General features: G+C 44.7%; 1 protein-coding gene across 1 annotated transcript in view; it reads left to right on the plus strand.

Annotated features, from left to right (window-relative positions):
* The window catches only part of CTR9 (CTR9 homolog, Paf1/RNA polymerase II complex component), a 1,518,941-nt gene that overhangs the window by 1,373,508 nt on the left and 130,166 nt on the right, over nt 1-15,267 (plus strand). Inside the window, exon 24 of the mRNA XM_044059132.1 lies at nt 10,890-11,005. Coding sequence (XP_043915067.1) covers nt 10,890-11,005 — 116 coding nt within the window. The remainder of the gene's footprint in view (nt 1-10,889; nt 11,006-15,267) is intronic.

Raw genomic sequence — 15,267 nt, forward strand, 5'->3', positions numbered from 1 at the left:
TGTAAATGTGATAGTTACTAGGGGTGGTTGATTTGCTGAAGGATAGTGTTATGCATTTGTCTGAAAGTTTAGTCAGCCAGAGGCCTTTGACATTGGCCTTGACATCAGAGAAGTAAATGCTAAAAAGGTGTAGTCCCAGGACTGATCCCTGAGGGGACTCTGTTTGTGACTGGCCCCTCTGTAGAGGTTGACTCCCATTTCTGATGTCCTGGGTTCTGTCTGTGAGCCATCTAGCTATTCGCCAGGTCACAAGGATTTATGCCTAACTTCTTGAGTTTTGTCAACAGTGCCAGAGTATGGTATTGTGTCATAATGCTTTGGCCAGGTTAAGGTTGATAGTGTGAACTGTTTTGCCCTCATTCATTGCTTTGGTGACCTTCTCAAAGAAGTCCACCAGGTTGAGTAGGGATGACCTGTCCTTGACGACACCAAATTGGGTTGGGTCCAGTGTCTGCAGGTTTCCGATGTCATTACTGATCATTTCTATGGTGATGCTTTCCATTGCTTTGCAAATTAGACTAGTGAGACTTATGGGTCTGTAGTTTCCAGGGTCTGCAGATGGCCCACCTTTGTTCAGAGGGATGACTGTTGCTGTTCTCCATTCATTAGACGTGGTCTGTTTGGAGGCTACACTTAAATAGCGATACCAGAGGGCCTGATAGGTCATGTTTCATGCTATTTAGAGGGCATCCTGGGATATTGTCTAAGCCAACTGATGTAGTGTTCTTGGCCTTAGAGAGAGCATTGAGGACCTGTTCCCTAGTGATAGTAAGAGGAGTTGTATTTAAAGGTATTTCCTGAGTGGACTGTGATGGGGAGAGGGGTAAAGTTAGACCTGAATTTGTCTGCCAATAGGTTTTGTATATCTTCTGGCTCAGTTTAGGTGGCTCCATTAACAATGACCTCTGCACACAATTGCATATTGCCTTTCAGGTTGTGGACATAGCTAACGAATGGATAAGAATAACTAGATGATGTGGTGTTTGTGACATTGGTGCATTCCTATAATATCGCCTTTTCAGGAATTGAACAGCAAGCTGTGTTAAGTCTAGCGACTAATGACTTGTGGTGAACCACAAGCATCACAGTGGAAGTCTTTAATGGCGTACATATATTCCATACCAGGAATCAAACTCAGATGAATCTTTGAAGCACTCACATTGACCTAGAGCTCAACAGTTTCAGATGGCAGACAGCACTGTCTTGTTCCTTTCCTTGGCACTGTACCTCTCAACAGCTGTGATGTAGGTGTTGTGAGCTATGATTTTCCTTGTTAATGTAAATATCCTTAAACAGGTTTATATAATTAAAAATTAAGCCATCTTAGATTGCCTTACTTCCCAAAGAAGTAGATTAGTGTTTTTAAATGGGTAGATGTAATGTGATCCTATCTCGCCTACATTCAATACATATGGGTTCGGAGCCGATCCTCGGCTCCGACTCGGCACCGAATACAATAGAGCGTAGTCTCTTATTGGCTGAGCTATTCTATATCCCAGGATGCACCACCACTAGTTCCCCAGATTTCGTTTGCCGCTCAAGAGCATAGACGTGGTCTCGGACTTGGCTGAGCTAAGTACTTTTAGTCAGATAAAACTTTTTGTCTGAAAATTCTCTCTTTTCCCCAAAAGCTGTTTTAACAGCTACTGTTGTGATACTGTTATAGTTTTATTGTGTGTGGAAGTTTTTCTTGTGCCTTTTTTGAAGTAATCTGTGGTGATTGTGTCTGTTTGTCGACAGGAGGTTCCGTTTAAATTAGAGGGGCCTAGCCCTGTTAAATTTGTGTCATTTATTGTTGTGGTCGTTTTTTTTTGGTGAACTTACAATGTCTAAAGAACATAGGCCTTCGGGATTCAAAAAATGCACTAAGTGCAGGTATAAAATGTCGATAACAGATGACCACGCGCTATGTGTGTACTGTTTAGGGCCTAAACATCTTCAAGAGTCCTGCAGTGTATGTCACGCTTTTTCCTCTCGAGTCCTCCAAGAGAGGAAAAACAAATTAATCTTGAAAGGGCTGATTGCCCCATCCTTTGAGGAAGCTTTAACTTCTGGCTCTCCTACTTCCCAAAGGAAAAAGAAATCGTCGGCTCCGACCAGTCCGTCGGAACCGACAACAAAAAAATCTAGGCAGGCTTCTCCTTCGGCTCCACGGACTTCGGAGCCGAGGGTGGAACGGTCTGCCTCGATGTCTCCTGCCTCGACTCCTTCAGTTTCGGAGCCGAGAGCTCGAGCATCGAGAGGTGTGTCACCTTCATCGGCTCCATTGTCTTCGGAGCCGATAAGGGTTACATGCTCAGACACTTCCCCCTCGGCGCCGAAGCCCTTGTCGGCTCCGAGAGAAGTTGAAGTGGTGATGGGAGCTTCCTCGGCGCCGATAGTTATGGAACCTTTACGGAGCCGGTCCCCTTGTCTATCGGAGCCGATGGAGAAGTCTTCTCGGACCCGATCGGTTTCGTCCCGAACTTCGAGGATGTCCGATTCGGACATAGACAGGGTACTCCAGAAGCTTTTCCAGTCTCCAGTCTTTACCAAATTGATGTCGGCTCCGACCCAGTTGGTACTGGAGCAGACTGCCCGTCCTACGTTGTCGATTCCTCCTCCAACAGCCTCGGCGCCGTTGGAGTTGGTGCTGGTGGATCAGGTCGAAGTAATTGAGTCTGCTCCGACTCTTACTTCTACCCCGTCTCTTGGGTCGGGGTTCGGAACGGGGACCTCCTCTGTCGGCCCCGGGGGGGGGTGCTTCGGGCCCGATTCTTTCGGTTCCTAGCCTCCCTCTCGGTGCGTCGGCTGCAGGGGCTCCGTCCGTTGTAGCCTCGAGGGTTGGACCTTCCCAGGATTCTGGGGGTCCAGCTTTTGATGCTATGAGGAGTGCCTTAGCCAAATCTTCTGTGGCTACTTCGACTTTTTCACCACCACCTTCCATGGATTTGGAAACTGGTGCTTCCGGAGTTCCCCTGTCTCACAGCGGAGCCCCTAGGCCTGAGGATACCCCCACGGGTGGTTCCCTTCTTCCTGGAGGTTCCTCCGACGCGCCTTCGGAGGAACCACCCAGAAAGAAATTGTGTAAGAGGAAACACGTTGACTCCCCTGATGAGTCTCTTACATCGGATACCAACCTCGATGATGCGGAAGGGTCCCCAAAGTCGTCCTCGGATGATGTGTCCTTCGCGGACATATTAGAAATCCTTAAACAACGAGGCGACTGGCAGTCCAAACCCCCTTCTGCTGAGGAGTCGGTCTTCCTCAAGGCCTTTGGGGCTCAGCCCTCCGCCTCCTGGGTGTCTCCACCCTTCGATGAGCTTCTGGATTTGATCTCTCGAAGGGTGTGGGAACACCCGGATTCTGTGGAACCGGTGCTTGCTCGCCCCAACAAGTTCCTTTCGGCTGCAACGGACAAAGAATTTTTATCGAAGGCGTGGCAGTAGATGCTATGGTGGTGGCATCTGCTACCCAGCAAGATGTAGCAGAGGCTTGACGTCCGTCCATCCTCCTAATAAAGAGTCTAGGAGTATGGATCGGCGGCAAGCGCCCTGACTTCAGCGGCCTTTACGTTAAGGTCCCTGAATTATTTGGCACATTTTACTAGACTGCAGAGGGATCTGGTCAAGGAGCTGTCAGACTCCCTCTCGGTAATTTACCTGAGCAGTTAGCCCAGTCGGTTGGCGCCAGTTATCTACCCTTTCTTCCTTATCTAACTCCTCCATGAGGCTCATATCGTATGCTGCTGAAGGAGCGAGTAGAGCGGGTACAGGAGTTGCTACGAAGACAAGCCTGGATTCGCCTGTGTCACTTTGGAGGCTTTCAAGTCTTCCTTTGCCGACGCTCCCTTTGATGGGTCCTCATTGTTTGGACCCAAGGTAAAGGACACCTTGATTCGCTGTGAGCAAGAGGGTAAGACTTTGGCTGCTGTTGGAGCCGGTTTTCCACTCCCTTCAGGCCTTATCCCAAGGCTCAAGGGGTGGGAAGATGTGGTTCGAAAATCTCAGAAGCCTTACTCGCCACAGCAGAACGACTCCCCTTCTAGAGGCAGAGGAGGGGAAATTTTTCTGGAAGACGCCGTCCCAGAGGCGGCGGAGGCCCTCGCAACACTGGAGACCGCGAGTCCTTTCGTGGCTCTCCCTCCTTCCAACATCCCTGAAGGAGTGCCCGACTGTGCAGCTCCGAGCCAGTCGGGGTCGTTTGAGCACCTAGAAGCCTGGAGACAGATTACTCAGGACCAATGGGTGCTTGAATAATTGCCGGAGGATACACCATTCCCTTAGATCACCATCCCCACCAACCCGAAGGATCCCGCCCTCCACCCAGTCAGCGGGTTCTAGCAGCCTCAGGTGTCAAAACTGCTGAAAAGGAGTCATCCAACCTGTCCCCGCAGACCAAGCCGGATCAGGGACTTACTCAAGGTTCTTTTGGTGCCAAAAGACTGGGGACTGGTGACCCATCTTGGTTCTCAGCAAATTCAACCGATTCGTAAAGTAGTCCAAATTTCGGATGGTCACCTTACAATCCATTCTTCCATTGTTGGAAGAAGGTGTTTGGATGTGCTCCATAGATCTCAAGGAAGCTTACTACCACATATTAATAAACTGGCCCAGAAGACACTTACGCTTCAGCCTGGGAGACAGTCATTTCCAGTTTCGAGCTCTGCCCTTTGGTCTCACTTCAGCCCCCAGAGTGTTCACCAAATGTTTGGCAGTAGTGACTGCTCACTTGAGGAGTTTAGGATTCCAGCTGTTTCCGTACCTAGACGACTGGCTCCTAACTGCCACCTCCAAGCATCTACTTTTAGAGAATCTAACAGCCACTATCAAATTGGGCAGTTCCTTAGGGATCACCTTCAATTGGTCAAAATCAGTGCTGCAGCCATCTCAGCGTATTCTGTTCATTGGAGCAGAAATAGATACAAGACAAATGCGGGTCTTCCTTCCTGCAGAAAGAATAGAGACTCTTCAAAATCAGGTCCGGACTCTACTCAAAAGACGTTGGGCCCCAGCAAGTATGGTGTTGCAACTACTAGGCTCCATGGCGGCCGCCATTCTCATGGTTTCCTTTGCAAGGCTGCACATGAGGATTCTACAGTGGCTTTTGTCAGTTCAGTGGTCTTACCAGGATCTCCCTCTCAACCACCAAATACTGATTACAGACAAATGCAAGCAGGACCTTCGTTGGTGGCTGGTAACCGCCAACCTCAATGGTCAACCCTTTGTTCCCCACTTCCGCCGCCACGCTGACTACGGACGCCTCCCGGACAGGGTGGGGGGCATTGTCTGGGCAGGTCGGTTCAAGGCACGTGGCGCCGGACGAGTCTGTTCTTCACATCAACGTTCTGGAGATGAGGGCGGTGCTATTAGCATTGCAAGCTCTACACGACCACCTTCCCCAAGCCGTGATTGCCATCCAGTCCGACAACATGTCGGTTGTCTGGTACTTGAACAAACAAGGAGGAACCAGGTCCTACCCTCTTTGCAGGGAGGCCATGAGAGTATGGGAGTGGGCGATTGCTACCAAACGCTACCTACTGGCAACGCACATTCCGGGGAAGTCCAACGTGATAGCCGACAGATTGAGCAGAACTATTCTCTCTCCTCACGAGTGGTCTCTAAACGACAAGATAGCCTCACAGATCTTCTCGAAGTGGGGAATCCCTTGTTTCGATCTTTTCGCGAGTCCCCTCAATGCGAAATGTCCAAACTTTTTCACCCTGACTCCTACTGCGGGGGTGACACCCAAGGACGCTCTAGTCCACGATTGGCCCTCCGGCCTGCTGTATGCCTTCCCACCTATTCCCCTTCTTCCGAAGGTGATTCAAAAGGCGATTCGTCTAAACAGCAAGATGATATTAATCGCCCCGTTCTGGCCTCGGCAAACCTGGTTCCCCTTTCTACGCAAATATGCATTAGACGGCCCTTGGTTCCTGGACCAGCTTCCGGACCTCTTGACTCATCAGTCGGGACGACTCCACCAGTCCCTCCCTGCACTCAGGCTAGCAGCCTGGTTACTCCTCTTCCAACCGTAGTGAGAAACCATTCCTTAGCCCCAGAAGTCATGCACATCTTATCCTCGGCTCACAAGGCTTCTACCAAGAAAATATATACTGATAAGTGGAAGAGGTTTGCCATCTGGGCCCAATCCCGAGTGGATCCAGTGACAGCTTCCGTGTCAGAGGTGCTAAAGTTTTTAGCCACTCTATTTAACCAAGGGTCTTCGGTGTCCACCATTAAAGTACAATTGGCAGCTATCTCTAACTTTCATGAATGTATTAATCCTTCCTTAATGAGCAACAAGTATGTAAGGCTTTCATTAAAGGAGCTTGGCTGTTACGTCCCCCTACTGTTCATCCGGCACCGCCATGGGACCTTAACGTAGTGCTAGGAGCTTTGACTTCGTCCCCTTTTGAGCCAGCAGCTACCTGTGAATTAAAGTTCCTTTCTTGGAAAACTGCCCTCTTGGTCGCCATTACTTCAGCTAGAAGAGTTTCAGAGCTCCAGGCCTTGTGTATTAACCCACCATACTTGGTTTTTCACAAAGACAGAGTGTCCCTCAGACCAAATCCATCCTTTGTCCCAAAGGTTTGCTCTAAATTGGCTCTTCGACAGTCACTAGAACTTCCTGTCTTCTTTCCCAAATTTTCAGATAGGTCTGAATACGTCTTTCACTGCTTGGACGTCCACAGACAATTGCGTTTTTATTTGGATAGGACGCAAAAAAACAGAAAGTCAGACCAGCTTTTTCTGTCTTTCTCTGATAACAGATTAGGTAATGCGGTCACTAAGGTCACTATTGCTAAATGGATCAGGGACTGCATTACTCATATTTATACATCCTCGAATAGAAAACTCATAGCTCCAATTAAAGCTCATTCCACTAGAGCTATGGCTACCTCAGCAGCATTTCATTCTAAACTTTCTATTGATGATATTTGTGCGGCTGCCACGTGGACATCCTCACATACTTTCATTTCTCACTACAAATTGGATGTGGCATCCAGGGGTCGAGCTTCCTTCGGTTCCACAGTTCTCAGGAGTGTTTTCCAGTGAGCCTCCCAGGAATAAGGTGCTAGGGACGCTGTCCCATATGTATTGAATGTAGGCGAGATAGGATCACATTACATCTTTTAGTTATGTACTTACCATAACTTTAGATGTATGGGCTCCATCTCGCCTACATTCCTATAACCCACCCTCCATCCCCCTGCCTCGTAGATCAGGAGAGACCGGTCGAGTCTAAATCCAATTTTTCCTCTCTTGAAAGACCTGAGTATGTTATTCTAATGGTATGTCTCTGTGTCTATGAGTGCGGACAAACAAGATCTGGGGAACTAGTGGTGGTGCATCCTGGGATATAGAATAGCTCAGCCAATAAGAGACTACGCTCTATTGTATTCGGTGCCGAGTCGGAGCCGAGGATCGGCTCCGAACCCATATGTATTGAATGTAGGCGAGATGGATCCCATACATCTAAAGTTATGGTAAGTACATAACTAAAAGTTATACCCCCCCCGATCTCCTCATGGTCTGAGACTGGGACAACCTCCTGGCACAGCCAGGACAAAAAATAATCTTTTAATGATATCAGCCAGTGCACCCCCCTGTATGTCACCGCTGTGCATTGTAGTGGGAGAAGTCAGCCAAAGCCTCTTAGTAAGGGTGTAGTCATGGACGTCTGGTCAACCACAGTCTACCTGCAGACAGTATATGCCCCACATCAGGACTGCAACAGTAAATGTACTCCAAACAGTTACATTTTATGTTAACTGCTTAACACAGCGGTGCTTTTCTTTAAGGGTGTAACAGAAAAAAAAGAAGAAAGTGGCAGAACTGGCCAGGCTGAGCAAAGTGAGAGGCAGATCACAAATGACTGTGAAAAAGTAAATGCATTGAGTATATACTTTGTGTTAAAAAAGAGCACATGGGGGTTGCATGTTTGGTGGGACATAGGGCAGGGTGGGAAGAGCACTGAACTTGATCCCAGATTAGAGAAAATAAGTTGAAAGGGGAACTGGATTCTCTTAGGGGAGGATGTCAGATCCCATAATGGTGGCTTTCTGTGGATTACTGACCTTTTTAGAAGTGTCATGAGGACTAGGAAACAGCAAGGGTGATTATCTTATCCAGGGGAGTGCTGGAAATATCCTTTTAACTGCAGACCTGTCAAGAAGTGGTATGCCTTCAGTAATATGTAGGGTGGTATACTAGAGACATTGACTGCTAAGCAGTCAGGGTTTTTAGGTTGCCACCTCCTTCCTAGTTCCCATTGTGCTACTAGTGTCACAGCGCCTCAGTTTGTTGATGTGTTTTTGATCAGTGTTTTGAGCATGTTTATAGTTTGTGTTGGAGGGGAAAATCATTTTCCAGTGTTTTTTTGCCTTACTGGACAGTAATTCTTAGTATTGAGGTAATCCAACATGACTTTTTTTGCTTTTTGTGAACTACAGGTCTGTTAACTTAACAGTGGTAGCAGGAAAGTAGGAAGTACTAGAAGAATCTTCTGGGTAGGGCGTGTTTTCTTTTTTACAGAGTAACAAGTGGGGGTACCAGTAGATAGCTATATAGATAAGTGGGTTATTGAACTTACTGAGGTCTTTACCTCAGTCCTACATAAATTAGTGCTAGGAAAATATGAAGTGTTGTGCTAGTAGGATTAAAATTAAAAAACTAGACTTTTGCAAGTTTGAATGATAAGACATGGTGAGTTGTGGTGACAGGGACGGTGTCATTTAAATGGAACATGGCAAACCGTACTTCTTATATAACACAGTATAAACTTGCGTACCACAGTTGATCTACAGCAGCCGTGTTGTGAATTGTCAGCTGGGAGAGTAGAACTGATGGCAACAGTGCAGTAAAATGATCTGGAAGTTTGTTTCACATTCGGATTGGACTACTGAGCAGACTGCGGTGGTGGTGCTGCGGTAGCGTCACCTCACAGTTAGACGTTGCACATTCGATTCTCAGTTAGAGCGTCTTCTGTGTGTCGACATGCATGAAAGAGCGTTCCTTCGCTGAAGGTTGTGCGTTAGGTCCGGCAAGCCAGCACGTAAATCTCTACTGCCAATCATTAGCGGACCGGATTTCCGCTGTGGCGACCCCTAACCGGGAAAAGCCAAAAGACATACATTGGACTACTGAGCAGAGTCAAGAGGCAGTGTTTGCAGACTGCAAAATGCTGGAGTGTAATCGCAGAAGAATATACACCAGAAGGAAAGAGAAGCCCAGTCTCCCAGGCTGTAGACAGCCCACACTTTGTGTACGAAGTGCAGTTTCTGGAGGGCTAGAGCACTTGGTTGTTTAGGAAAGAGATGGATAAAATGATATGGTTATACATTATCATGTCACGTATGTGTCAAGAGGTTATTATCCTGAATAGGTAGGACAGAAAAGGGAAGAGTGGGTGTTAGTAGAATGCAGTGACCTGCTTCTCCCTGGTAATGCAAAAATATTTCTTCAGAGTGAGGGTTGTAGACCTGCAGAGTGAACTTATGAAATGTCTGGTGGAAAGGGAATACAGACAGGTAGTCAGGAGGGCATGAGTCGGGAAGAACAGGGTTAACTGAGGGAGGTAGAATGTTGGCTGCAATTAATGACAGCTTACATAGACATATTGACTCACTTTGCTATCAAGTAAGTGTAATTCAAGTCTTGCTGGGTGCCTTTTTGCCAGTGCTGTATTTTTAGTGTCTTTCTTTTGGAATTTTGTTTCATTTAGGATATCCAAGTTGCTGCTGCCTGTTGTACTGCCCATATGGTTTCTAAGCACCACAGGAAGGATATTCCCTCTAAAACTGTGAAGCTTGGAAGGGTAGTGTTTAGTGGACCCGTTTAATAAGAGAATGCTGTCCATTTTCCTCCTATCGGAGTAAATGCATCATAGTACTTCTTTCAGCTGTGAATACCTTGTTGAGAGGGAGTCCTCAAGAAAGAAGTTTGTAAGCAACAAACACAGCTACATTAAATATTTATTTGCACTTAAAACTGATTTCCTTGGACAGTGCCTTCATTTCATTGAATACACCAGCCAAGGGTTACTTGTGAATAAATCCATCTTTCATAGCTTCCATTTCTGTTTTCTTTATGCTATATTTTGGTTTATTAGATATTGGTTTATTTTTTGATTTAGTTACTTAGGGGCCTTTTTCTAACTCCCGATCTTCAGGGTTTTTTTCATTCAGCATGGTAGGTGTCCTCTCTTTGGTATGTGTGGGCCTCTTCTACTTTCTAGTGACTCCTCTCATGCATCATAGTGTAAATTCTTGACTGCTGCTTTTACCTGCCTTGGGGAAGAAGTGAGGGCAGGGTCCACCTCACCTATTTAGTAGGCTTTCTTCCAGTGATGCTGATAATAGCCAAATAAGTAGAGGTAGAGTCACGGAGTAATGAATTAGCCAAAGAGTACTTCCTTTGAGAAATGCTCAACAGTGAGTGACCGCCTTACTCATTAAGAAGCCATTGAAGGTCCAGAGTTACATTAGAGATTGGATACATGACTAATGATTTAAGTGGCTGTTACTTCACCTTGCTTATTCACAGAGCTGCAAATTATATGGTGTAAAGACCTTTACTTTTCACAACGGAAGAGCCTGTTTTTTTGCTGAACTGTGTAAACTTCTTAAGTCAAGCCAGTAATTTTCCAGTACATTTTTATGTAGCTCATTTCTGCGCAAGTTCTGTTTAATAGGCTAGACTGGGCATTAACAGTGTAAGCAGTACTTAAGAGATTGTGTCATGGTGGTATTGCTTTGTAACTTTTGAAATTTCACTTGCAAGAATAAGTATATTTTGTAAATCAATAATCTTTACTTAATTTTTTATTGCAGTAACTGCTCAATCTTCAAATGTTGATTTTATGCTAAATGTTTCTATTTGATTATTTATTTACGTGTTTTCATGCAGCCTAAACCAGTTGAACGCCTGCCACTTTCAGTTAAAGGAAAAATCAAATCAAAAGCTATCATTTCTTCGAGTGAAGATTCTTCAGATGAGGACAGATTGAAAATTGCAGATGATGGGTATGAATATCTTTTTTTTTTTATTAACTATATCTTTCTTTGGCATTACGTTGTAGCCAGTAAAGGAAAATTCTATCCTCCTTTGTTATTAACCAATCCCAGTTATTTTTTCTTCAGTTTAATTTCTCCTTTTTTGGGTTTCTAATACCGTGACAGGAATGGACCCCATTCCTAAATCAGGGTTTGATTAAAGTTCATGAAATTAATATTGTTTGTCTTTGATGTTAGCCAGAAGTGTTCTTCACAGTAACCACAATGTGCCCAGAAATTGCTCCTGCTACTATTGAAACTGTCTGGGTATTCTTCTTCCACATTGCCCTTATTTCTGCCTGCAAATAATGGTATTTTATAATTTTGCGTCTCTCAGTACGTAAGGCACTGCAATCACTGGGTGTAGCAATTTAAATGATCGGTGCAACTTTTGTCATTTTTCATGTGCTGCTATATCTGATTTTCTCTTCTGTATTTAGAACATTTGGTAATGGATGGTCCCACGTGATGTACACTTCATTCTCTGTAAAAAAAACATTTTCCAGTGCTTCTCAGCTACTTCTACATTCTAGTGTTTGCATGATCCCTAATGAATCTTGCCACATTATTGTACCTTTCAATGTACAGGCCCTCTGCAATAAATGCATCACCCAGGCAACAAGATGTACGACCCTTTCAAATATAAAGATATATGTGTGTGTGTGTGTATATATATATATATATATATATATATAGATATAATATATTTAAATATATATAAATATATATATATATATATATATATATATATACATATATATATTTATATATAGATATATAGATATATATATATATATATATATAGATGTATATATAGATATATAGATATATAGATATATATAGATATATATATATATATATATATATATATATATATATATATATATATATAAAACCTACATTTGTCTGTTTCTCCCACATTTCATTGGCTTTTGTAAGCAAACATGTATGTAGTCCACTATCCTGGGCTGCCATTATTATAATAACATGATGTTCTATCTGTAATGTCATCTAAATATTGTTCAAGGCCCAGGAAGCCTTCATTACCTTTTTTCCACTTCTACTAGTTTCCTTTACCAGTGGGTATTGATTCAAATGTCACTTTTTTCCAGTAAGGAATTTGTCATGTAAAAATGTTAATGGACTATGCAAAGCTTTAACCATCTTATAGTAATTGTAGGTCAAAATAATTTATTGAAAACAAAGATCTAATGTTGTCAGCCTTCATTTTATTCTTGGCAAATGGGTTTGGTTCCAACATCGGAACCGACTCAGCCGTTACTACAGCTTGCACCAGCCAAAAACTCTCGAGCTTCACATCTACCTAGAATCCCTCTTTCTCAGTTACCTCAGATCTCATTTTCCACTTTCTGAAAACACTCGTGTCTAGCTACTACTCTTGAGTGCTAGTGGGTTTAGGTAAATTTTTGTCTTTTTTGTCTTATGGTTTCTTTTTCTTCTCCATTCAAGTATCATCATTGATACTTTTTTCCCCTTTACACTTTTGTGTATTTCCCACTATCATTGCTGATAGGTCCCCCCTCATAGTCTTTTCTTGTCCCTGTACATGCTTGTATATTTCTACAACTATCATCGTTAAGTCCCTTTTTTCCCTTTTATCCTTCCATCTTAAAAAAAAAAAAAAAAAAAAAAAAAAAAAAGTAAAAATGTCATGTTCATCGTGTTACACTGCTGCAGTCATTACACTTGGGTTATCCTGCCATCAGGCGGTTCCCCAGTCGGCCTGAGTTCCAAAGTCTTGGTCCGGCATCGGTGCGACAGGGGTATATAAGATGCAGCAGACGTCATTTTCTTCAGTCTTTCTTGCCGTGCGGTGCCCGAAGCAGAAGCAGTTCACAAGTGCCGGTCGGCCGACTCCTGAGATTTTCATTCCGAATCCAGAACCGAAGACTTCTACAAAGCTAAGTACCCCATTGGGGGAACTTTTTCTTGCCTCAGACTGATGTCAGTAAAAGTTAATAACTGTATTTCTTGTGGGAAGCAAATACCTCATGAGGATTTCCACTCCTATTGTATTCCATGCCTAGGCCCAGACCACGACGTCACTGGTTGTCGGTTTGGTGCTAGGTTTAATAAGCGCACTATTAAACGTCGGTTTGATTTTGCCCAACGTTATTTTGGCAGAAAATTCAATTACACCATGCCGTCGGAACTTCCGACGACCGGAATACATAAAAAGCGCAGAGACAAGGACAGGCATCCGAGGCCCAAAACTGACGACGAGGCCTCTTCTAGGCCGGTCGCCGGTTCTCCGGTTTTCAGCGAGGCGCCTACGCAGCCCCTGATGACCGCTTCCACAGAGCCACAAATCACCTCCGACTCTCACGTGGAGCTGGCTGGGCCTTCGGACGCTCTAGGTTTTCAGCCTACCGAAACTAACCCTTCAGAGGGAACCGAAGTAGCTGAGCAATCCACAGCCTCAGAGGGTGTTTTCAGACCTACCCAGTTAACCATTAAACCCTCTGCTAAGTCTAAGGCCCCCTTAAAAACAAAGAAACAGACACTGCATTCTCCAGGACAGGCTTCCATGCCTAAGAAACAAATGCTCAAAATGGCCGAAGACCTAATCACCCTGATCAGGGGGTCCCATCCCCCTCCTGATAAAAGGCCCAGACAGGATGCAGACTATGAATCTTCCGACCAGGTGTCCATTTCTTCAGATTCATCCTCAGACCTAGGATATTCTTTACCCCCTTATGAGGATTCTGATGCTGAGGAATCAATTCCATCAGCCTCTCCGCCTGAGGACTATTCCATTGGGGAGACCTTACATACCATGAGGGAGCATTTCCATTGGGAAGGCCAGGATTACTCAGAATCTACGAAAACGCTCAGATACTTCCTTTTATTGCCTCAACACAGACCCCTTGCTATTCTGCCAGTGTTAGATATTGTGGATGATGTGTACACTGAATCCAGCTTAAACCCTGACTCCTTACCCCAGCCCCAGTTAAACCAGACAGGTATTAGAGTCCCTGACTCACACAAATTTCTGTATAAAAGCCCTGTTGCCGACCCTGAAACTATTTCTCAGGGACCCAAAGGGATTAAGGCCTCATCAGCAAAAAACCCAGTTCCCTCTGACAGAGATTCCAGAGCATTAGACAGATGGGGAAAGAAAGTATATACGTCTGCAACTTTAGCAATGAGAGCCTTAAATTGCCAGTTTCACATGCTAAAATATCAGCAATTTTTGATGTTTCAGTTGAAACAAAAAATGCTTTCAGATTCAGATCCTCCTAATTTTAAAGAAATGCAGGATTTATTGCATGCAGCTGAACAAATGGGAAAGCATACTTTGCAATGTGGATTTGATTCCTTAGAGGCCTCCTGGAGAGCAGCAGTTACAGGCTGTGTCATTAGAAGGAATGCTTGGTTAAAAGAACATACTTTACCAGATCATGTTAAGGCAAAATTATTGGATGCACCTTTGCAGCAGGATGCGTTTGGAGTTAAGGCAGAGGAGGTATTAAAGAAGATGGAGGATAAGGCAAAATCTATGCAAACGGTGAAGGATTTCTTACAGATTCCACCTCCTCGTTTTAGCAGAAATTGGCCAACAAAGAATTGGTCCTTTCCAGTCACAGACAGACCTCAAAGGGGCAGATACAGACGCCCAAGAGGTGTAGAGCTCAAGCACAAGGTCCTTACAGGCCTAGACAGTGGGGTACACCAGGCCAGAAAGAAGGGGAAGACAGGCCACAACCTTATAAAAAGTAGCCTCAATGACTTCCCACTACAGCTGCCAAACCGCTCTCTCTTGGCAGCCCCCTTAGGAGGAAAACTGGCACTTTTCTATCACAATTGGCATTGCATCACCAAAGACAAATGGGTTCTCAACATTGTATCTCAAGGTTACAGGTTCCACTTTCACACTCTGCCAAGGTTAAAAGGAATGCCAAACCTGCCACCAAATCAATGGGCAGAGGCTCAAAAACAAATTACAGCACTCATGGACATGAGAGCTATTCAAAAGGTACCACCACAGGAGCAAGGACAAGGATTTTACTCAAGACTCTTTCTGGTTCCCAGAAAGGACAAACCCTGGAGACCCATTCTGGATCTTTCTTCTCTAAACACTTACTGGATGTTCCGAAATTCAAAATGTTGACAACTACAGCAGCTTCTTCCCATGCTGGGCAAGCAAGCTTGGCTCGTGACTTTGGACCTCAAGGAGGCATACCTGCAAGTCCCTATCAGACAAAACTGCA

This window comes from Protopterus annectens, chromosome 17.part0 (assembly GCF_019279795.1).
Source record: "Protopterus annectens isolate FY-2018-M chromosome 17.part0, PAN1.0, whole genome shotgun sequence".
Lineage (NCBI taxonomy): Eukaryota > Metazoa > Chordata > Ceratodontiformes > Protopteridae > Protopterus > Protopterus annectens.